General features: G+C 47.3%; 1 protein-coding gene and 1 non-coding gene across 2 annotated transcripts in view; one reads left to right on the forward strand and one right to left on the reverse strand.

Moving 5' to 3' along the window:
- Positions 1 to 25,484, forward strand: part of LOC126248155 (DNA polymerase epsilon subunit 4) — a 70,116-nt gene that overhangs the window by 38,555 nt on the left and 6,077 nt on the right. Inside the window, exon 2 of the mRNA XM_049948897.1 lies at positions 5,237 to 5,458. Coding sequence (XP_049804854.1) covers positions 5,237 to 5,458 — 222 coding nt within the window. The remainder of the gene's footprint in view (positions 1 to 5,236; positions 5,459 to 25,484) is intronic.
- On the reverse strand, positions 6,223 to 6,296 carry Trnat-ugu (transfer RNA threonine (anticodon UGU)). Its single transcript has one exon. It is a non-coding gene; the product is annotated as a tRNA-Thr (tRNA).

Consider the following 25,484-nt stretch of genomic DNA (forward strand, 5'->3'; position numbering starts at 1 on the left):
TTCGCCGCCATCCTACGTTGGCGAATTGTATTGAATACAAACGACTCCGAGCGCAATGCCATAGTCATCAAAGACAGCAAAAAAGCTTGTTGGGCCTCTTTCACCAGCTCCTTTAACAGTTTTACTCCCTCTTCCGTCGTTTGGGGTAGCCTGCGCCGGCTGTCGGGCATTAAGGCCCACTCCTCGGTACCTGGCCTGACCTCAGGTAATGAGGTCCTTGTTGATCCTGTGGCTGTCTCCAACGCCTTTGGCCGCTTTTTCGCGGAGGTTTCAAGCTCCGCCCATTACCATCCTGCCTTCCTTCCCAGGAAAGAGGCAGAAGAGGCTCGGCGACCTTCCTTCCACTCGCTGAATCTGGAAACTTATAATGCCCCCTTTACTATGTGGGAACTCGAACGTGCGCTTGCAATGTCCCGGTCCTCTGCTCCGGCGCCCGATGCCATTCACGTTCAGATGCTGGCACACCTTTCTCCGGCAGGCAAAAGCTTCCTTCTTCGTACCTACAATCGCGTCTGGACCGAAGGTCAAGTCCCCATGCGTTGGCGTGACGCCGTTGTTGTTCCTATACCCAAACCCGGGAAGGATAGACACCTTCCTTCTAGTTACCGCCCCATTTCTCTTACAAGCTGTGTCTGTAAGGTGATGGAGCGCATGGTTAATGCTCGGTTAGTCTGGATTCTTGAATCTCGACGGCTACTTACTAATGTCCAATGCGGCTTTCGTCGCCGCCGCTCCGCTGTTGACCACCTAGTGACCTTGTCGACATTCATCATGAACAACTTTTTGCGAAGGCGCCAAACGGTAGCCGTGTTCTTCAACTTTGAGAAGGCTTATGATATCTGTTGGAGAGGAGGTATCCTCCGCACTATGTACAGGTGGGGCCTACGCGGTCGCCTGCCCCTTTTTATTGATTCCTTTTTAACGGATCGAAAGTTTAGGGTACGTGTGGGTTCCGTAGTGTCCGACGTCTTCCTCCAGGAGAACGGAGTGCCTCAGGGCTCCGTCTTGAGCGTAGCCCTTTTTGCCATCGCGATCAATCCAATTATGGATTGCATTCCACCTAATGTCTCAGGCTCTCTCTTTGTCGATGACTTAGCGATCTACTGCAGTGCCCAGAGAACATGCGTCCTGGAGCGCTGCCTTCAGCGTTGTCTAGACAGCCTCTACTCATGGAGCGTGGCAAATGGCTTCCGGTTCTCTGAAGAGAAGACGGTTTGTATCAACTTTTGGCGATATAAAGTGTTCCTTCCGCCATCCTTACATCTCGGTCCCGTTGTTCTCCCATTCCGGAGTTCTTAGTGGTTCATCTAAGGGAGCGGATCACACTGTCCTGCTTCGCTTGTATCGGTCCATAGTCAGATCGAAGCTGGATTATGGGAGCTTCGTCTACTCGTCCGCTCGGCCATCCCTCTTATGCCGGCTCAACTCCATCCACCATCGGGGGATACGTCTTGCGACCGGAGCCTTCTACACTAGTCCTGTCGAGAGTCTTTATGCTGAAGCTGCCGAGTTACCATTGACCTACCGGCGCGACGTACTGCTGTGTCGGTATGCCTGCCGGCTGTTGTCTATGCCCGACCACCCCTCTTACAAGTCCTTCTTCGCCGATTCTCTCGACCGTCAGTACGGGTTGTATGTGTCTGCCCTGCTGCCCCCCCGGAGTCCGCTTCCGTCACCTGCTTCGACAATTGGATTTTGCCCTCCCTACCACCTTCAGAGAGGGTGAGAGCCCGACACCACCTTGGCTCCAGGCTCCGGTTCGTATTTATCTCGACCTCAGCTCACTCCTGAAGGAGGGTACTCCGGCTGCAGTGTATTGCTCACGGTTTGTCGAACTTCGTGCTCGACTTGCCGGTCACACCTTTATTTACACCGATGGCTCCAAAACTGACGATGGTGTCGGCCGTGCCTTTGTCGTCGGGGCCGCCACCTTTAAATACCGGCTCCTCGACCAGTGTTCCAGCTTTACGGCCGATCTTTTTGCTCTCCATCAGGCCGTTCAGTATGCCCGCCGCCACCGCCATTCATCGTATGTACTCTGCTCTGACTCACTCAGTGCTCTTCAGAGCCTTGGAGCTCCCTATCCAGTCCATCCCTTGATTCAACGGATACAGCAGTCCCTCCATTCTTTCGCTGATAATAGTGGTTCTGTCAGCTTTCTGTGGGTTCCCGGACATGTAGGAGTGCCTGGGAATGAGGCTGCGGATGCTGCAGCCAAGGCTGCAGTCCTGCCTCGGCCAGCCTCCCATTGTGTCCCGTCATCTGACGTTCGTGGGGATGTATGTAAGAGGCTTGTGTCGTTATGGTGGGATGCTTGGTCATCCCTCCAAGGAAACAAGCTCCGGGCAGTAAAACCGCTCCCAACTGCTCGGACAACATCCTCCCGACCATCTCGGCGCGAGGAGGTCCTTCTGACCAGGTTGCGGATTGGGCATTGCTGGTTTAGCCACCGCTACCTGCTCTCCGGTGACCCAGCCCCGCAGTGCCCTTGTGGTCAGGCGTTAACAGTGCGCCATGTTTTATTGTCGTGTCCCCGTTTTAGTCAATTTCGTGTTGTCCTGTCCCTGCCATCTACTTTACCGGATGTTTTAGCTGATGACGCTCGAGCAGCTGCTCGTATTCTGCGTATTATAACTTTAACTGGCTTGTCCAAAGACATTTAACCTTTTTACTTATTTTATCTGCATATTTGCCAGGTCCTTCTGGTGTCCCCCCATCCCCTTGAGTTTTACCAGATTCCATGTGCTGTCACAACAGTGACTGGGCGCTAATGACACCAGCAGTTGAGTGCCCTTAAACCCAAACAAAAAAAATCTCCCCCTCCCTCTCCCCCCTCCCTCTCCCCCCTCCCTCTCCCCCCTCCCTCTCCCCCCTCCCTCTCCCCCCCCTCCCTCTCCCCCCCCTCCCTCTCCCCCCCTCCCTCTCCCCCCCGCTCCCTCTCCCCCCCGCTCCCTCTCCCCCCCCCTCCCTCTCCCCCCCCTCCCTCTCCCCCCCTCCCTCTCCCCCCCCTCCCTCTCCCCCCCTCCCTCTCCCCCCCTCCCTCTCCCCCCCTCCCTCTCCCCCCTCCCTCTCCCCCCCTCCCTCTCCCCCCCTCCCTCTCCCCCCCTCCCTCTCCCCCCTCCCTCTCCCCCCTCCCTCTCCCCCCTCCCTCTCCCCCCTCCCTCTCCCCCCCTCCCTCTCCCCCCTCCCTCTCCCCCCTCCCTCTCCCCCCTCCCTCTCCCCCCCTCCCTCTCCCCCCCTCCCTCTCCCCCCCTCCCTCTCCCCCCCTCCCTCTCCCCCCCTCCCTCTCCCCCCTCCCTCTCCCCCCTCCCTCTCCCCCCTCCCTCTCCCCCCTCCCTCTCCCCCCTCCCTCTCCCCCCTCCCTCTCCCCCCTCCCTCTCCCCCCTCCCTCTCCCCCCCCTCCCTCTCCCCCCCTCCCTCTCCCCCCCTCCCTCTCCCCCCTCCCTCTCCCCCCCTCCCTCTCCCCCCCTCCCTCTCCCCCCCTCCCTCTCCCCCCCTCCCTCTCCCCCCTCCCTCTCCCCCCTCCCTCTCCCCCCTCCCTCTCCCCCCCTCCCTCTCCCCCCCTCCCTCTCCCCCCCTCCCTCTCCCCCCCTCCCTCTCCCCCCCTCCCTCTCCCCCCACTCCCTCTCCCCCCACTCCCTCTCCCCCCCTCCCTCTCCCCCCCTCCCTCTCCCCCCACTCCCTCTCCCCCCCTCCCTCTCCCCCCCTCCCTCTCCCCCCCCTCCCTCTCCCCCCCCTCCCTCTCCCCCCCCTCCCTCTCCCCCCCTCCCTCTCCCCCCCTCCCTCTCCCCCCTCCCTCTCCCCCCTCCCTCTCCCCCCTCCCTCTCCCCCCCTCCCTCTCCCCCCCCTCCCTCTCCCCCCCCTCCCTCTCCCCCCCTCCCTCTCCCCCCCTCCCTCTCCCCCCCTCCCTCTCCCCCCCTCCCTCTCCCCCCCTCCCTCTCCCCCCCCTCCCTCTCCCACCCCCTCCCTCTCCCACCCCCTCCCTCTCCCCCCCCTCCCTCTCCCCCCCTCCCTCTCCCCCCCTCCCTCTCCCCCCCCTCCCTCTCCCCCCCCTCCCTCTCCCCCCCTCCCTCTCCCCCCCTCCCTCTCCCCCCCTCCCTCTCCCCCCCTCCCTCTCCCCCCCTCCCTCTCCCCCCCTCCCTCTCTGCAACAGACTTTTAACTTTCCCACCACCCTGTTTTTGGTGTTGGGGGACAAGGCCTCCACAGCAACTATAGTCTTATGTTTTATCGATTAGAGTGGGTTTTATACTTCATGTAGGTTTTAGTGCATGTCCTTTGTCCCTCTGTATCACCCTAGTGCTTTTAGGGTGGAAGTTTTAATGTGTTGAAGAGTGGCTGGCTTCTCCTTTTTATTCTCTTGGTCGGCCAGCCACTGTAATCTGCTTTCTTGTTTTACTCTCTTCTGTTTCTAGCATCTGTTGTTTTCTTGTCCTCTTTTGTTCCTTTTAGGGTTTGTTGCCTTTCCTTTGTTCTTGTGGTTTTTCCTTAATTTACGATTTGTGTTATATGTCTCATCCATTTTAGTCTCTCACGTGTGGCATTGTTTTATTAAGAACAAGGGACCAATGACCTCGTAGTTTGGTCCCTTCCCCCCTCTTTTAAACCAACTAAACTCAACTTTGCCTTTCGATGTTTACATTTTTTCGGTTGTTAGACACTGTACCTAATTACTAGCATTCAACCATACATTCATGTCCCTTGTACTATGTAACTGTGTGTTACACGAGTACATGTTATCATCTTCAGTTATTCCCATGTCGACTCTTAACTCGTATTATCTGCGTTTTGTGTTCCACAAGAAATAAGACCATTACATACAGGCCATGGCACCAACTTCTGAGATTCAGACGAATTTGAGGTGACCTGTTTACAACAGAAAATGCATGAACATTTTTGCACAGTTTGTATTTCACGCATAGTACATGCATCAGAGCTTTGCATATGGTAGTGCACCAGCAGTGCCTGTAAGTATGCCAACAAATATTAAGGTTACTTGTATTATGCCTTTGTAGCAGTAAATTTATGCTGCCAGGATGACTTCCTGATAAACACACTTTTGTCTGAAATTGACTCAGAAATACCTAGTAATAACTAGAGTATTAATGTTGTTGCAAACATTCATTTCTATTGTATTATGAGCCTTGTGGTGTATAAAAACCTTAGAAACTAATGCTCTTTCAGATATTATCAGTTAAGAAAAGTAATGGCTTGACACTACTATTATATTTTTCTAGAATGGAAAGGAAAAGACATTACCCATACAAGAGAATTTGGAGAAAGCTGATGATGACTTGCCCACAGATGAGCAGCCGTACGGTAATGCAAATAATGACCAGGCAGATAAAGCAGAGAAACTGGTCCGTTTGCCTATTGGGAGAATTAAACACTTGATGAAAATGGATCCTGATGTTTCTCTTGCCACACAAGAAGCAGTTTTCCTAGTAGCAAAAGGAACTGTAAGTTTTATTGATTAATTATGCTATAAATTAATTTTATTGTTGCTAGTTCTGAAAATTTAGAGTTGTATTGCCACTTTGTAAATGTTGTACTGGCAAAATTTGACTCGGACCTCTTTGAACATACCATTTTATAAGACACTGACTATGTAACAGTAATTACATATTCCATGAAGTTTTGAGATTGCAGCCAGATGACATCAACTACTTGCCATGATATTTCAGCTGACAACTACTCAGCCATCTTCAGGTGAGTGTTTTGCACTGAAGACTGCTGTTTGACATCACTAACTTCTTGCCAAAAGTTGCACGGAGACGCATGCGCAAAGGTAGCTGCCACGTGAAAGACTTCTGTTGAGTTTAGCGCAGTCTTCAAAAAATTTCTCCACATATGCAGTGCAGGCGCATGTGTAATGGTGATCATACATGTATGCTCCCTGTTTTAATGTTTGCCCTTATTTCTAAATAAATGAAAAAAATCACTAGGTCCCACACCTTATCCAGTTGAAAGCCACCATCTTGATTACAAAGATATTCCACCAACATGTTTCCACAATTCCTTAATAATTGAATCCCAGAATAATCTTGTAGAGACCAATATTTTCTTTGCAGAACAATCGGTAGAATATATGAATGTGATGCTTTTAAGAACAGATGCCATTGGTGACCTTGGAGCTCCTTAAGTATGAAATTACATTGAAATCCAGACCCTTGTAGCTGCTTACAGACATTCATAAATATTAATGAGGACAGTTGAAAATGTGTGCCCCGACCAGGACTCGAACCCGGGATCTCCTGCTTACATGGCAGGTGCTCTATCCGACTGAGCCATCGAGGACACAGAGGATAGTGTGACTGCATGGAATTATCTCTGGCATGCTCCCCGTGAGACCCACATTTCCAACTTACAGGGTTCGATAGATTGAATGTTGCGAGTAATGAGTATAGTGGGCAGGAGCACTACAAATGTAGTTTGTGGACAATAAGTTGGAAATGTGGGTTTCACAGGGATCGTGTCATTGATGGCTCAGTCGGATAGAGCATCTGCCGTTAGAGTCCTGTTCGGGGCATACATTTTCAACTGTCTCCATTGATATTTATGAACACCTGTAAGCAGCTGAAAAGTCTGGGTTTCAATTTAATTTAATCAGTAGAATGTCCTGTGGGGATACAATGCTCAGCTATGGCTGACTTACAGGGTTGTGATAGAATAATGCGGTGATCATGTTTAATGCAACTTTCACATATTTTGCATCTAGTCTGACCAGTGTAGGCTTTTCCATACTGGCAAGGCAATCTACAGATTCTAGCCCCCGCAATCCCAGGTTGTCCTTCATGGAACAGAGAAGAGCACAAATCTTTGTAGGTGGCCAGAAGATTAGTTTGACATAATGTTTCCTCATGATTCCGCATAATTTTGCCAAAATATTGCCGACACGTGAGGAATGGCCTGGACTTGAACAGGTCCTACTCCTTTGGATCTTGTGGGTGGTTTCATTTCTTCTTCATTAAAGCTGTGCTCATCTGACACGTGGAATCTCCAATATTTCTGAAGAGTTTTCAAGCCCCCATTCCAAGAAAGAGCAAGTAGTGGGGCAATGTTCATCCCGGCGTCCTGCATTGTTTACAGATTATTTCAAGATTTCTGACGATGATGTCATGCAGTGTTGCCAAATTTCATGTCCCTATCTGTCCTTATCATGCAGTTGACTGGCTGTACTTTTAAACTGGCTTATTGGCATCACCCCTTCCCCTCCAGCCCACCTTTTCAGGCGATTTTGCTGTGACAGCACTAGATTGCTGTGGAAAAAATGGCAGTGGCAAAAAGATAACCAGGGTAATACAGTGGAACCTTGCTTAACAAGCACCTCCCGTAACACACAATTGGCATAACAAGAAAAACAAATTGTAAAAAAAGACATTGCTTAATGAGCAATGTCTCACATAACAATTGACAATGATTTAGTATGACTAGTGCAGCTTGTGGTTGCATATTTTGCTAAACTTGTGTTCACACTGGTTTTTTGTGTGTGTGTGCAAATTTTAATATAGTGAAAGTGTACCTGAAGATAAGTCACATGAAGACGACCATAAGAGAAAGAAAATGACCTTAGCAACAAAACATAAAACCATTCCCCCCTCCACACACACACACACACACACACACACACACACACACACACACACACACACACACACACATAAAATTGGTTTACATCAACCATTTGCATTATTCTCAAGAACAAGGATAAGATAAAGGTGATATATGCTTCAAAGGGAGTGACAAGAATATCTAAACAACAATTTTGTAGAATGAGATTTTCACTCTGCACCGGAGTGTGCGCTGATATGAAACTCCCCCAGGCTGTGGCTGAGCCATGTCTCCGCAGTATCCTTTCTTTCAGGAGTGCTAGTTCTGCAAGGTTCGCAGGAGAGCTTCTGCTAAGTTTGGAAGGTAGGAGACGGGATACTGGCAGAAGTAAAGCTGTGAGGACCGGGCATGAGTAGCTCAGATGGTAGAGCACTTGCCCGTGAAAGGCTAAGGTCCCGAGTTCGAGTCTCGGTCGGGCACACAGTTTCAATCTGCCAGGAAGTTTCAACAATTTTGTATTCTGGATGATGTCAAGCAGTTGCTCCTTATATGGATAAAAGAAAAGTAATTGCAAAGCGACACAATTAACAAGAATATCATTTGTGAGAAGGCGAGACTGATTTTTTTGCTGACCTCAGTAAGAAGACACCAGGATCATCAGCGGCCGAAGATGTGTTTAAGGGAAGCTGTGGGTGGTACAGGCAGTTTAAGAGAAGAACCGGCGTCCCCAGCGTTGTAAGGCATGGCGAAGCAGCCAGCTCTGACACAAAGGCAGCAGAGAACTTTTATCAGTAACTTCCAAATGCTCATAGATTATGAGGGTTATCTGCCATAACAGGTTTGTAATTGTGACAAGACTGGTCTATTCTGGGAAAAGATGCTGCAGCGTACATTTATAACAGCAGAGGAGAATGCATTGCCCAGTCACAAGCCAGTGAAAGACCCTCTTGCACTGCTATTATGCGCCAATGCAAGTGGTGATTGGAAACTAAACCACTGCTTTTTTACCATTCAGAAACTCCATGAGCCTTCAAGAAGTGTAAAGTCCACAAGAGTAGGTTAAATGTGATGTGGAGGTCCAACAACAAGGCTTGTGTGAAGTTTTTTTTAGTTGGATCAATGAAGTGTTTGGTCCTTTGGTGGAAAAAATATTTGCTGCAGATGAATCTGCCACTCCGTGTCTTACTCGTTATGGACAGTGCCCCTGCCCATTCTCCCGGCCTACAAGATCACTTCCTTGAAGAATTTCAATTAATTAACATCCATTACTCCAGCCTGTGGACCAGCCGATTATTTCTAACTTTAAGAAGTCTACACTAAAGCACTCTTTGAACGTTGCTTTGAGTTGACTGAAGCTACCAATCTCATTCTCAGAGTGTTTCGGAAATATCATTTCAACATCATTGTCTGCATCGAGATGATTGAAAAGGTGTGGGAAGGGGTTACCAAGAGATGTCTCACTCCTGCTTGGAAGAATATTTGGCCAGTGTGTGTCATCGAATGTGTGACTGAGGAATTTGAGCATTTAGTCAACGAGATTGTGTCTCTGGCCAAGAGCGTGGGACTAGAAGTGAATAACAATGATATCGATGAGCTTGTGGAAGATCACAGTCAAGAAATGACCACCGAAGAGCTTATGGAGTTGCAGTATGTTTCACAGCCGGAAGTTGTTGAGAGGACTTCGGAGGAGGAGGAGGAGGAGGAGGACTAGGCGGCAGTCACAGCAAAGCAGCAAAATCGGGCGTAATAAGAGAAATGCTGACAACATGGGAATCGATTGCATCTAGTCCTAGTAAAAAAAGAATTAGTTAAGTATTGTGAATAATAAAATACAAGTAGTAGTAGTAGTGGTAGTGGTAGTGGTAGTGGTGGTGGTGGTGGTGGTGGTGGTGGTGGTGCCTTGTCCTAAGGTAAAGCCAGCTTAATATCTACCAAAAAGCTGTAGGTCCTTAAGGTTGCCTGCACGAGTTTAAAACAATGCATTCACACACACATACACACACACACACACACACACACACACACACACACACACACACACACACACACACACACACACACACAGTATTTGGATGTTTTAAGTTTAAAACAAATGCCCATCAGCCACTGCAAAACAAAACATTGCACTCTTATCACACATTGTAGTTGATTAAGCTCTCTTACCTGAGTTTAGAAGGAACACCCACAATACACCATTGTTAATTCCCTCACCATAGGAAGTATGGAGAGGGGATAAGTGAAGTTGCAAACTGTGTATCCTGGCCATCTCATGTCACACGAGTCCAGCTCGCAGTACCATGAGGAATAAAACTGCTACATTTCCCTGTCTTCCACCCCACCCCTCGATGCCTGAACCCTCACCAAGTCGCATGCAAGGTGGGAGGTGGCATTGTGAAGTGACATGCCCAGATATGCCTGTTGCTCCTTGTCATTCAGTTAACACAGATAGGGGTGCCGACCCCAGCCAGCATCGACAGTAATGGGAAGACACTGTATAGACACTGTATTTGGTAGGAGCCACACCAAGGCCAGAAGCCTTCCGTGCACATTTTTCAACACGTTAATTATCCCATATAGGGATCCTGACAGCGGATTCTCAGGCAGGTGGCAGTTTAGTCAAAAGATGGCTGCTGACTACCAAGGTTACATGCATAGTACAGAGCAACTCTAAATAACTCTCGCCCTTAGCTGGTGCAGTGTACCATTCACCCCACAACAAAACTGTGCCTCAGTGCAGGTTGCCTCTCTGGAAAAAGTTTTGCAATAATTTCAATGACATATTCAGTCACCACACAAACTTGCCTCCCATGCAACAAAGGCAGGGTTCTGCATCCGCCATGTCCTGTAGGTTAGCAAATTGTCGCAAGACAGTGTGCCTGTATTTGATGCTCACCTGCCTGGTAGAGAAGGGACTACCATGGCAGAGAGGAAAGAGTCTACACTTCTGACTTCAATGTCCTTGTGTTACAGATTCTGCCATCACCACCCTCATGTATTACACTGACCAGGCTAGACCTGTAGCAAGGGTAGAAGTAGACTCCAGCACCTGACGTATACACACATGTGGCTGTGCTGCGTCAACTGTAGTGGAGCAGGAACATTACTATGCCTAATGTAGTGTGGGAAGGCCTTTGGCATTCAGTGTGTTCCCAGTGGCCTTGGAATGGATAAATACACATTTTGTATGGTTTTCTTTTTTCAAGGGAACCTTGTTCCATTCTCGTGAAAAATACTGACATGATCAGGTGACGATAGTTTTGGAGGTGGATAGTGATCATGCACCCTTCTCTTCGATGTAGACTGGAAAGGCTCAGTAATATTGTGGTCTGACAGAAACCAAACCCTGCCACTAATAATATGTTAATGACAACACACATCTCACTGATTGTGGTGGTCTACAATAGATCACGGCAGACTACAGTAGGCTGTTGATAACAGTTCCTTATATGGCGGTTTTCCATGGCACTGTGATAATGGGAGAGGGCACACAGACAGACATGCAGCAATCATACTCCGTATATCCTCACACAGCTGACATGTTTATATGATTCACTCTAGGCATGTAACAATATGGAGGAGCGTATGCTATGGAACCCACAGTCCTTCACATACCTGTGTAGTACAATTGCCAAACTGACTGCGTGCAAATATATATGAAAGCAAATTATCAGACCACAACTTCTGATGAAGAGGCTTAATCTTCAAATAACTACTGCAACCCATATATATACATACATACATACATACATTTGAAGCCACTTACAAAAAAACAAGTGCTTGAATACATACACATTTATAGTTACTACATTCAGAGAGGTACTGTATGCCTTCTGTATGTGTGTTCGGGTGCGTGCATGCGTGTATGTGCAGGTGTCTGGAGGGGGGGTTTATTCCTCAACTTGTGTTCATTGATATTTTTAATGAGTACGATGTCTGTATAGATGACTTACTTTTATTTCTGATTCATCCATAAGAAGTGCTTCTGTCATATTTGTAGACCACAGGCTGATGCATACAAATATGCATTTGCGACTGCCATGAACACACCTCACGCAAAGAGCTTGTAGATGTGGAAAAGCAGTACTCGTACACCAGTATACACTCACTAAAGCATCTTTACTTGATAGCAGACCGAGCGAGGTGGCGCAGTGGTTAGACACTGGACTCGCATTCGGGAGGACGACGGTTCAATCCCGCGTCCGGCCATCCTGATTTAGGTTTTCCGTGATTTCCCTAAATCGCTCCAGGCAAATGCCGGGATGGTTCCTTTCAAAGGGCACGGCCGATTTCCTTCCCTAATCCGATGAGACCGATGACCTCGCTGTCTGGTCTCCTTCCCCAAACCAACCAACCAACTTGATAGCAGAGACCTTGACAGGCCGGCCGGAGTGGCAGAGCGGTTCTAGTCTCTACAGTCTGGAACCGCACGACCGCTACGGTCGCAGGTTCGAATCCTGCCTCGGGCATGAATGTGTGTGATGTCCTTAGGTTAGTTAGGTTTAAGTAGTTCTAAGTTGTAGGAGACTGATGACTCAGATGTTAAGTCCTATAGTGCTCAGAGCCATTTGAACTATTTTGAGACCTTGACTCAACACAGGAATTCTATTTGATGGGAAGATATGTTGATTACATGGAACACATGAAATATATAGCTGTGCTATCTCTACTTCAGATATAATGAAAAATACCCTGGACCTTTGTAATTTTTGAGTCATAGGGCTCACAATGTGCATACTGCTATAAACACTTTTCTAGAACTTTGACATTGTGACACCACCCCACTGCCAACTGGTCCCTAGACTACAACAGCACATGAGAAGACTTATGCTAGTCAGATACAACAGCTCTTAAGGTTTCTTTCAAAGATGTCTGTAAGGTTAATGAATAAGAAAGAAACAAATATTCTTGTACAAAATCTTTATTAATTTGTGCATATAACATGGTGACCATTCTGTAAGTTATTAAATGTTTGTGGAGTAATATTTTTACACCTTGAACTAAGCAAAATGTATTCTAATAAGCTCAGTGGATATTCCTCAAGGAATGTAAAGTAGTTCAAACTGTATCAAAGCACCTGGTATGTAAAAACTATTTATCTACATAAGATCAAACTCTGCAGCTCCCACGCTATCGCAAACACGATGGCCTATACTGAGACCACGAATGCCGAGCAAGGAGTACCAATTTCTCTCTCCTCGATATACATCTGCCTTTGTCACCCTTCGAACCCTTTTCATGCTTTACCCACTTAACACGATTTTTCCATATAGAGCCTTCCATAACGACTTCAGATCGAAATGGCTGCTAACTAAGGCTGGCATTGGTCAGAAGAAAGTCACTCCTGTTTGACTACTGGCATGTCCAGTACTAGCATCCCCCATAATTAACTACAAGTTAAACACATTATTGTTAATATTTTTACATGTTTGTGACACATAATACAAAACATTCTATAGATGTGGAAATAACATAATAATTTCCCTTGCACACAGCAGTAGTTGTCAGATTTTAGATAATCACACTTCTCAATTTCATTAAAAATCCAAGCAAAATCCTACATCATAGAATGTAAAATGTGTAATGATTTTGGTGCAGCTTTCCTTAATGAATTCTGGTCAAAAAGCAAACAAGATGGCATAAATTGATTATCCTTGTTATGGAAATCTATAATGATATGGAATACAGTAATCATTCACTACATTTTTCAGGGAAATGGTAAATCATAATCAGTATGTGGGCACACTTTGAGACCCATGAGAACTAATTTGATTGTGTCATAACTTTTTTAAAAAACTGTGCGTACATCATACACGTGTGTTGGGAGTCTATGTAAAACCTCAGATCACTGCAGATGGAATTCAAAGCAGCGCAATGTGCAAGCTCACCTGTAGAGAGGATGAAACAGCCTTGCCTCTACCAGCACATGTTGATCTCAAATTTTGTCTAGTTCAGACTCGGTGAACACTCGCCATCACACCCAAACACTTACCATCAACACTGCTAAAATGCATGCACACAGGTCATAACGTTAAGTCACTTTCTGGAAAAATCACCTAGCCCAAATCCCCCCTCCCGCCAGGGGGCTCTCGTCACTTTCATGAGTTATGTGCTTGGCTGTCATGGGCCACCATCCCTTGCAGTGCTGCTTCACTTTCCATGCTGCAAGTCCAACTATTCTCTTTCCCCATCTGCCTTACCATTGGATGTTCTTCGTGATGCCAACCCTACTTTGATGTAGTTTTCAGTTTTGGACACTTGGGTTTCCTGAGCTGGTGGCCAGAGTGTGCTGCTAGTTCTTTGGAACCATAAGCTGTGGGCACATTTAAGTGACCACCATATAGCACGGTGGTGGACGGTGGTATGTTACAGGTAATAGGGACCTTTCTTAGTCGTCTGGATTGTGAGGATGGTAAAGACCTCTATAAGAAAATCCATCAATTCTAGGTGTGCTACGCACCAGTGAGATGGATGTCTTTTAATCTGGCACAGTTGTTGGGGGCAGCTTGTAGGAACCTGTCACACCTCAGTTGTGTAACACTTACCCAGGCAAGAGGGGCTTTGTCTGGGTGGACATTCCATCCGTAGTTTCTCTTGAGTACATCATAAAATGACTAACTTTCTTCTGTTGTTGGCTGCAAGGCCCCAGCAGTCTTTTGAGATGGAAAAGATTATTACAATGCAGAGGGATTAGAGCCCACAAAGTTTCCTTCATGGCTACACCATGGGAAGAGGGGCAAGCCACATATCTGGGAGTGACCACTTCACACAATACTTTGTGTGTACTCGGACTGATTGGGAGATGCTTCCTGCAATGAAACCATTTGTTGTTGTTGTTGTTGTTGTTGTTGTTGAAAACATTGAAGAAAAATTTAGTGAAGCATGGTTCTATTTAGTTAAAGGTTCCTCTGCTGTTGAACCGATAGCACTTCATACATGATTGTCTAGGCAACGTACCTGTGAGGACTACCCCACACACAACTTTGAATGTGCTTCAAGGAATCAGCTTTCATAGAGCTCTTACACTCCAAAAAGATTAAGAACTTCACACTAATCTCCAGTGGCAAGGGGTACATTTTGTCACATGTGTACAAAAAGAGCCCAAGGATAATTGTCAGGATACAGGGAACGTTCTCCTGGAGAAGGTTAAGGACATGTCACACAGGTGTGTTGTGAAACCATATGTCCCACCACCTATGTGGTGTTTCAGGTGTTTGTACTTACGGCATATGTCATATAGCTGCATGACACTCCCAAAATGCAGCAGTTGTGAACAATCACTTCAAGAAGGTAGTAGAAAAAGGAGGAGGAGGAGAATTGGGACAAGTGTCCTCTAGTGCCCCCAAAGGTGCTAGAGCCCCCCACAAAGTCGGATTCTGGGCCAATGTTTGTGGATGTGATTCCATCCCCACTGGCGACAGGCAGTGCTGCTTCCTGGTCCCTTCACACCAAACTGGGCTACCAATGATGTGATGAGTATTACTGTCACTTACCAGGGCTAAACCACCTTATTTCCTCCTCTTCTGAGATTTGCATTGCTCTCCAAGAAATGCACTTAGCTAGTGACCAGTCTCAAATGCTTCGTGATAATTCTGCGTTCTGTCGGAACTGTGTTAGTCCTGAGAGGGCATCAGAAGGGTCAGTACATTGATTCGCACAGATGTCATCAGTGATTGGATTCCCCTGTGTACTGCATTGGAAGCAGTAGCAGTGTGGGGGGCAAGCAACATGAGCGATCAGCATTTGCAACTTTTCCCACCTGCATTCAGGCCACCTTCATCCAATAACTTTCCTCTCCCCTCCCCCCTCCCCTTTTCTCCTACTTGGGCACGTCTGTGCATGCCACCACTTGTGGAGGGAGTACCACTTTGTCATATAGGGTTCTTCTGATTGAACAGCTTCTCATGGACCATGAACTGTGCCACGTCAACAATGGTTCTCCCACCCACTCCAGTGCCACCCGTGGCACCTTTTCAGCTATTGATCTAACAGTCTTTTCTGTTATATTGTGGCTTTGGTACATTGGTCATTTCACTATGACCTTTGCAACAGTGACCTCTTTCTGGGGATCTTATCATTTCCATGCCAATGCCAGAGTGACTGACTGCCATTGTTGGGTGCTTCTAAGAAAACTGACCTTTGTATGCCTATGCTGGCTCTTGTCCACCAGGGTAGTCTTTGCACCGGTTCATTGCTTCTTGCAGAACACCGTGCAATCCAATTTGCAATGGCATTGTCACCTTCTTTCTATCTGGCTAAGTTTCTACTGCAGAAATGACAAGTCGAAGCCCCCTTACAATATTTCCCCTATATAGTATTATAAACGTTATTAATCACTTCTGCTGGTGGCAAAGCTCCTGAAACAGTGAAATGGTGGATGGAAATTTTTTTTCGTTTGGCATGAAACTGCATTCCACCATCCAGCATCAGATCGACGAGAACATTGACCGACGCCATTGTTTAGAGACCAGCGACAGATCTCATTTACACAGTGTGTGTAATTACCATTTCTGGATACTGATAGAAAAGATCGGTAAAAGAGATCTCAAGGACGCTGAAATAAGAGTTTGATAAAGTAAATGCCAATTGAACACTAGTAGCGTTTGGCTGTGGTCACCAAACAATTCGTCGGCAACTATCCTCCTTCGGTGCAGCCTGAAAAAGTTCGAAAATGCAACATAATAAATTGAGATGTGGCATTAATGGAAAACAGGTTCTTAATTCAAATGTGGCTCTTATAGTTACATTGGCATAATTATTTAACCAAAAGTTACAGATGCAATAGGAACACTTGCATTTTGTGAAACAACCATCGAAAACGAGAGAGAGAGAGAGAGAGCGCACGCGCGCGCTCCCAGCTCCTGCTTTTATATAGTCCGAAAACAAACTATGGTGACTGCCTTAAACTTGTTTTATAGAGCAATATATAAAATTTCTCTGGAATATTCTGTATTGGAGCAGCACAAAAATACATTCCCTACCTTAAATCGTGACCTTTTCTCCTTATTTTACAGATTTATTTACACAGAGAAAATTTATTCTCGATGTATTTTAGCCTTAATTAAATGATTGGGGCATATTCTATAAATTATTCGAAAAGCATATTTCACCCTTATGTTTCACTCCCCACTAGGCTGAATCCTATTATGAATCTTTCACTGCTTGGTAACTACTCCAGGCTCTTGTCTCACCCCACATCGCAGCTCCGGGACCTGATTAAATTCACAATCAGATGAATCCAACACCTGAACATTTACCCAAGGCAACATGTACTAAAGACCTGCAACTTCTGGCTGACTCTTCGGCAAAATTTTGAAGAATGGAGGTCAAACCCTACAGGGGACCATCACATAATGGCCGAAACATGTGGAACTCCTTTAAGTCGCCTTGTACAACAGGCAGGAATACCTCGGACCTATTCTAACCTCCAGACCCACAGGGGGAACACAGTGTGGTAAAGAGCAAGTGTGAGCAATGGAATGTTCTGCAGCAATAAGGATAATGCTGGTGAGGTAGTCCACCTGGTTATCACAACTGGGGAAATCTTGTTTGTTGAAGGTTGCCAGGGAGGAGTAAAGCCTCCAGTCGGCCTTAGTAAGCTGCGATTTGGGTGTGCATGCAGGTGGGGTAGGAGTCAGCAAAATGATAGCACATGGGAAATGGCCACTCTAGTAGGCATCAGAAAGAATGGACCACTCGAGATGAAGGGCAAGCTGGGCAGTGCAGCAGGACAGGCCCAAATGGGAATAGGTGTGTGAGGAGTCTGAAAGGAGTCTGAAAGGAATGTGGGTGGTTCTATGTTAAGGCAAAAGAGGTTATGTTGTTCAAGGAAGTCGGCCATGAGGTCATCTCTCAGACAGGTTCTGGAAGAACCCCAGAGAGGATGGTGCACATTAAGGTCACTGAGCAGCGGAATTGGGTGAGGCAGCTGCCCAATAATCTGGAGGAAGTCTGCCCTGGTGACATTGAATGACAGATGGATGTAAACGATACAAAGGAAAGAGGTCAAATGAGGAAGGAAAAGAACTGAAACAACTTTCAGATGGGTAGTCAGGGAGATGGGTTAACTATGACTGCCATCCCCTATGAGCAGCATGATTCCCCTATGAGATAGGATGCCGGCCTCTGAGGTAAGGTCAAAACGGATATGGAAGAAATGCGAAAGCTCAAAGCGGTCTTGAGGATGAAATTTTGTTTCCTGATGGCAGAGTACAAGTGGATGCTGCAATTCCAAAAGCAGCCGTAAATCCTCTTTTGTTGGGTCGAAGGCCACGAACGTTCCATTGGAGGAGAGTCAAGACAAGGAAAACATGAAGGGGTGTCACGTCAGTGCCTGCCAAGTGCCAGCCTTCAAAGGTTCACTGCTACAAGGCACAGAGACTGGAGGGTCCTGTTCCATGAAGGCTACAGAGGCATCGGCATTCTCCTTCTGTCTGTCTGGGAAGTCCAGGGCAGAAAAACAGTTGGTGGTAGTTCAGCAGTTTCTGCATACAAACTCTCAACCAGGCTAGTGTAAAAGGCCAGTGGCGAAATGGATGCCACAATTATGGATTGTATTGAGACGGCATGAAATGTACAGATGTGCAGATACATAAAGGAAACACCCATAGGCTAGCTTTGAACAGACAAAGGATCACTACAAATGGAGGAAGGTGGTTCAGTCTGCTCCCCAGGAAGTAGCTCTGAGGACACGTGGGATACTGAGGGACCACATACAGTGGGCTGCCAGGTAAGATGTGGGAGGAACAAGAGTTTCCTATAGAGCATCTGCCCCAGGAATTTCGTAGTTTCAATGAAAGGAAGAGCAACAGGCCCAATATATGAAGACGGTGGAAGAAATAACTGCACTGCCAGAAATTTATACAAACAGTTTTGTCGGTGGAAAAACAAAAGCCATTGTCTATGCTCCATGAGTAAAGACGATACATTGCTGAAGATGCTGTTCATGGAGACCCAACACGTATCTTGAAAACTGCCTTTTAAAATTTCCTGAAGGAAGTGTGGCTGGTGGCTTCAGAAGCCCCACGTATAGAGAGTACGGAGTATACCAGTACTCCAGCAGGTGTCATAGGCTTTCTCCAAATTGAAAAACATGGACAGTGTCTGGTATTTCTACAGAAAACCTTTCATGACATGGGTGGACAAAGTGACGGGATATTCAACTGCGCAACAGCGCCCTCGAAATCCACACTGTACAGTGGCTAGTAAATTGTGAGAGTTGAGCCACCATACCAGCCAGGCATAAATCATACATTCCATCACCTTCCACACACAGCTGGTGAGAGAAATGGGACAGTAGCTAAAGCAAGGTGTTTGTCCTTACCAGGCTTAGGTATGGGTATGACTGGCTTCACGCCAGCATCTGGAAAATGTGCCCCCCCTTCCCAGATGTGATTTCACGTACGAAGGAGAAAGTGTTTGCCCTCAAGAGAAAGGTGCTGCAACATCTGAATGTGAACAGCGTCTGGCCCTGTGGCAGAGGATCAGGATGAAGCAAGAGCGTGATCTAGCTCTATCCTAGTGAAGGCGGTATTGTAGCACTCGGGATTCTGGGAAGAGAAAGGTATTGCCTGAGCCACCTCCACTTGTTTCTGATAGAGGAAGGCAGGGTGATGGTGAGTGGAGCTCGAACTCTCCACAAAATAGTGGACCAAGGTGTGGGGTCCACTATGACATCATCTGCTATTCTTATGCCAGAAATTAGAGAATGGACGTTGGTTCCAGGGAGCCTTCAGAGATTGGCCCACATGACGGAAGATGGAGTGGAACTGTTAGAAGGACTAACAAACTAAATCCAGCTGGCTTTTTTGCTGTCCCGAAGAATGCGACGATACTGCACACGCAACTGTTTGTAATGAATACTGTTCAAAATTTGAGGGCAACAGTGAAAAACGGAGAGAGCACATCTCAGAGTGCGAATAAATCATGGCATGCATCTGTCCACCAAGGAACCAGGACACGGAGCAGTAAAGATGAAGTGCAAGGAATGGAACATTCTGCAGCAAAGGACTTGGAAGAGCAGTTGAATGGAATGGACAGTGTCTTGAGAGGAGTATATAAGATGAACATCAACAAAAGCAAAACGAGGATAATGGAATGTAGTAGAAGTAAGTCGGGTGATGCTGAGGGAATTAGATTAGGAAATGAGACACTTAAAGTAGTAAAGGAGTTCTGCTATTTGGGGAGCAAAATAACTGATATTGTAGAGAGGATGTAAAGTATAGACTGGCAATGTCAAGGAAAGCGTTTCTGAAGAAGAGAAATTTGTTAACATCGAGTATTGATTTAAGTGTCAGGAAGTCTTTTCTGAAAGTATTTGTATGGAGTGTAGCTATGTATGGAAGTGAAACATGGACGATAAATAGTTTGGACAAGAAGAGAATAGAAGCTTTCGAAATGTGGTGCTACAGAAGAATGCTGAAGATTAGATGGGTAGCTCACATAACTAATGAGGAAGTATTGAATAAGGTTGGGGAGAAGAGGAGTTTGTGGCACAACTTGACTAGAAGAAGGGATCGGTTGGTAGGACATGTACTGAGGCATCAAGGGATCACCAATTTAGTATTGGAGGGCAGTGTGGAGGGTAAAAATCGTAGAGGGAGACAAAGAGATGAATACACTAAGTAGATTCAGAAGGATGTAGGTTGCAGTAGGTACTGGGAGATGAAGAAGCTTGCACAGGATAGAGTAGCATGGAGAGCTGCATCAAACCAGTCTCAGGACTGAAGACAACAACAACAACAACAAGGATAACATTTGTAAGGTATTCTACCTGGTCATCACAACTGGGGAAATTATGTTCAGTGAAGGTTGCCCAGGTGGAGTAAAGCCTCCAGTCGGCATTAGAAAGCTGCCAGTTGGGTTTACAGTAGGTGTTGTAGGAGTCAGCAAACTGATAGCGCACGGGAAGTGGTCGTTACAGTACGTGAAAGAGAACAGGCCAGATGACTGGCAAGTTGGGCAGGTCCGAATTGGAACAGGTGTGCATGGAGTCAGGAAGGAATGCGAGCACTCCAGAGTTACGGCAGGTGAAGTTGAGCTGACTGAGAAGATCAGCCAAGAAGGCACCTCTCTGAAAGGTTCTTGAGGAGCCCCAAAAGGGATGGTGCACATTAGCCTCCAAGCAGCAAAAAGGGGTGAATAAGCTGGAGGAAGTCTGCTTTGGTGACACCGAAGGCTGGAGGGGTGTAGGTGTTACAAAGAGGAAAGGTGAAGTGAGGAAGGAAAATGCGGACTGCAACAGCTAGTTGCCAGGTATTCAGTGAGATCGTTTGACTATGAACCTCATTCCAGATGAGCAGCATGACTGCCATGAGACTGAATGTCATCCTCAATGGGAAGGTCAAAGCACAACAGAAAGGAATGCGAGAGGTCAAAGCAGTCGTGAGATTGCAATTTTGTTTCCTGACTCCTGTGATTCGAAGAGCAGTCTTAATTCCTCTTTGTTGGATCTAAGGCTGTGAACATGCCATTGATGGAGAATGATGATGGGGGAAAGGGCAGCAGGGGAAAAAATGAAGAGGTATCACTTCGCTGGCTGCTGAGTGCAAGCCTTCCGAGACTAACTGCTACAGGGCGCAAAGGTTGGAGAATTGTGTTCCATGAGATCGAGGGAGTCATCGGCATTTTCTCTGGGTTGGCCTGCAGATTCCAGGACAGAAAAACAGATGGCGGTGCCCACTGGCAATTAGAAGTTCAGTCGGTTGAGGGTATCATGGCGACACTATTGAACAAGAACTCTTAAGTTGGCAAAGGAATGGACCATTTATCTTAGTCTGATTTTTTTTTTTAGAACCTTCAGCGATTGACAGATGAAGATTCAGATGCTTGTTGGCTAGAGCCAACAACCAGTGGGATAAAAACTTGTAAGGTGCCTTGAAACATCCAGTCATGGAGAGCAGGTAAACTGTGAGCCTGCCATGCTGTGTAATATGCCTTATGCAGATCTAAAAATATTGTGATAAGGTGTTGGCGGTTAGAAAAAACCTATCAAATTGCTGCTTCCCATCTAAGCAGATAGTTGGTAGTGGACCATCCCTCCTGAAAACAGGACTGATAGGAGGTCAGAAGGCCACAAGATTCGAGAACCCATCATAATATGCAGGTAACCATTCTTTCAAGCAGCTTACAGGCTATGTTGATCAGGCGACTCAACCAGTAGCTGTTGAGACACATTGGGTTCTTGCCTGGCTTAAGGATTGGGGCAACTATGCTGTTTCGCCTTACAAAGTGCTAAGTGTCCATCGTGCATTGATATCTTTAGCCCATTTTCTCCTCGTTGCATTGTAGTCATGCCCATTCTCTATCTTGTGGGCAAGGACACCTTCCTGGGTGTGTTTTCCACCATGCACTATGCTGTGACGATTTCTGCGTCGACGATGAACATGGACTTCTTTGCACCTGATATCCAGCACAGTAGCCAGTCCATTGTGGTGGGGCCGCCATGTACCCTGTTGGTTGTAGCCCCCTGACCACACAGGTCTCGCTCTGCTGATGCCTGCTCCATTAACTCCCCACCTATGCCAAGCGGTAGACGCCCATCCCCCTGAGGCATTGGGACTCCCGGCAATGGCCATCCTGCCGGGTGACCTTTGCTGCGGCTTGAAGGTGCCCTGGTCGGAGTGGGTGGCATCAGGGTGGATGATACACGATGAAGTGTAGTACATCATCTCCTGCTGGTGGTGAACACCAGCAGTCTCTAAGCAATCATGAGCTCAATTCAACGTATAGAAGTGCGACCCCAAATCGTTCCCTGCCCTGGCCACACCGTGGGAGGAACGTCAGGCTAATGATGGCAGTGGATCTTATTCGCCCCAGTACCTTGTATGTTCAAGACCTGATGGGGAATCTCTGACAATGAAGCCTCAGTTTTTTGTTGAGCACTTAGAGGACAAGTTTGGGGAGGTGGAGGGCTTGTCCTAAATTGAGGTCTGGGTCAGTCTTGATCACAACAGCATCCTCTGCCCAGTCACGGCCGTTACTCACTTGTGACAAGCTGGGTGATGTTTCTGTAACCGTCATGCCCCATCAGAGCTTAAATATCATCCAGGGTGTCATGTTTCACATGGACCTTCTTTTGCAGTCTGACGATGATCTGCACGCCAATTTAAAGTGCCGAAGTGTACATTTCGTCCGGCATGTCCACCGGGGTCAGAGGGATAATCAGGTTGCCACCAATGCATTCATCTTGGCCTTTGAGGGTGATACATTGCCCGAGAAGGTCAAGGTGATGGTCCACCAGTGTGATGTAAAGCCCTATATCCCTCCCCTGATGATGCGGTGCTTTAAGTGCTGGAAGTTCAGCCACGTGTCTTCCCGTTGTACTTCCAGCTTCACATGCTGAGATTGCAGATGCCCATCACATCACAATACTCCATGTGCCTCGCTTCCCAGCTGTGTCAACTGCAGAGAGCACCATTCGCCATGCTCACCTGACTGCAGGACTCTCCAAAAAGAAAGGAAAATCGTGGAGTAAAAGACCCTGGACAGACTGACCTACACTGAGGCTAAGAGAGAGTTCGAACACCTGCAACCTGTGCGTATGACATCATCTTACACCGCTGCTACAACAGTTCTGGCACCATCAGCTCCGCCAACTCAAGTCACCTCTGAGCCGGAAGACTAAACCTGCCCCCTTGATGATGGTGGGCATTTTTCCCTCTGTTGCTCCTGCACCACCTAGTTTGGGAGCACCCCCACCCCCAACCATCAGGGATGTCCGTCCCCACTTCTATGCCGGAGAAGCGTAAGTTTTCTTCGGCTCTCTCTAGGAAGGGGTCCCTTGGGTCACTCCCTTCCCAGGTTTCTTCTAGTGGGAAAAATGACACCCGCCAGTGGCTGAAGAGCCCAACAGCAGCTGGTCGTAGAGCTTCACGCTCATCCTCAGTCCTGGAGACTGAGCCAGTTAAGTCCCCCCAGCCAGGGAAACCCCAGGAGCAATGAAATTGCGGTGGCACCCACACCACTGCTACCTACAACTCTGCAGCCGAGGATGATGTGGAGATTTTAGCATCCACTGAAGACCCAGATTTCACCAGACCCTCAGACACAATGGATATAGACTGCTCGGGCATTAAATCTGGTGCAGCTGGTGACCCTGAGGCTTAACTGCCTCAATGAATGTTCCATGCCTTCCCAATCTCACGATGTCATCCTCCAGTGGAATTGCGGTGGTTTTGTCCACCGCCTGGCTGAGCTACGGCAACTGTTAAGCTTTACACCTGCTATCTGCATTGCCCTCCAGGAAACCTGGTTCCCAACAATGCGGACCCCTGCCCTCCGCAGCTATAAAGGATATTACGGGAACCGTAGCGACTATAATCGAGTGTCAGGCGGAGTTCGTATTTATGTCCTAAACTAGGTCTGTAGTGAACATGTGCCCCTTCAAACCCCTCTTGAAGCTGTATTAGAAAAGTTCGACCTCTGCCTCTTAAATACTGCGGCCGCCACGCATTTCAGTGTGGCTCATGGTAGTTACTCGGCCATTGATTTATCAATTTGTAGCCCAGGACTTCTCCCATCTATCCACTGGAGAGCACATGATGATGACCTGTGTGGTAGTGACCACTTCCTCATCTTCCTGTCGCTACCCCAGCATCAGGCATAAGGACGCCTGCCCAGATGGGTTTTGAACAAGGCAGACTGGGGAACTTTCACCTCTGCTGTCACCACTGAATCTCCCCCACATAGTAAAATCGATGTGATGGTTGAGCAGGTGACTACAACAATTGTTTCTGCAGCAGAAAACGCGATCCCTCTCTCTTTAGGGTGCACGAGATGAAAGGCAGTCCCTTGATGGTCGCCGGAAGTCGCTGAAGCAATTAAGGAGCGTCAGCAAGCTCTACAGTGGCATAAGCAGCAGCCTTCCCTGGAGCGTCTACATCTACATACATACTCTGCAATCCACCATACGGTGCGTGGCGGAGGGTACCTCGTAACACAACTAGCATCTTCTCTCCCTGTTCCACTCCCAAACAGAATGAGGGAAAAATGACTGCCTATATGCCTCTGTACGAGCCCTAATCTCTCTCATCTTTATGGTCTTTCCGCGAAATGTAAGTTGGCGGTAGTAAAATTGTACTGCAGTCAGCCTCAAATGCTGGATATCTAAATTTCCTCAGTAGTGATTCACGAAAAGAACGCCTCCTTTCCTCTGGAGACTGCCACCCGAATTCCTGAAGCATTTCTGTAACACTCGCATGATGATCAAACCTACCAGTAACAAATCTAGCAGCCCGCCTCTGAATTGCTTCTATGTCCTCCCTCAATCCGATCTGATAGGGATCCGAAACGCTCGAGCAGTACTCAAGAATAGGTCATATTAGTGTTTTATAAGCAGTCTCCTTTACAGATGAACCACATCTTCCCAAAATTCTACCAATGAACCGAAGACGACTATCCGCCTTCCCTACAACTGCCATTACATGCTTGTCCCACTTCATATCGCTCTGCAATGTTACGCCCAAATATTTAATCAACGTGACTGTGTCAAGCGCTACACTACTAATGGAGTATTCAAACATTATGGGATTCTTTTTCCTATTCATCTGCATTAATTTACATTTATCTATATTTAGAGTTAGCTGCCATTCTTTACACCAATAACAAATCCTGTCCAAGTCATTTTGTATCCTCCTACAGTCACTCAACGACGACACCTTCCCATACACCACAGCATCATCAGCAAACTGCCGCACATTGCTATCCACCCTATCCAGATCATCATTTATGTAGATAGAAAACAACAGCGGACCTACTACACTTCCCCGGGGCACTCCAGATGATACTCTCACCTCCGATGAACACTCACCATCGAGGACAACGTACTGGGTTCTATTACTTAAGAAGTCTTAGTGCCACTCACATATTTGGGAACCAATCCCATATGCTTGTACCTTAGTTAGGAGTCTGCAGTGGGGCACAGAGTCAAACGCTTTC

The sequence above is a fragment of the Schistocerca nitens genome, chromosome 3, assembly GCF_023898315.1.
Source record: "Schistocerca nitens isolate TAMUIC-IGC-003100 chromosome 3, iqSchNite1.1, whole genome shotgun sequence".
NCBI classification, from domain to species: domain Eukaryota; kingdom Metazoa; phylum Arthropoda; class Insecta; order Orthoptera; family Acrididae; genus Schistocerca; species Schistocerca nitens.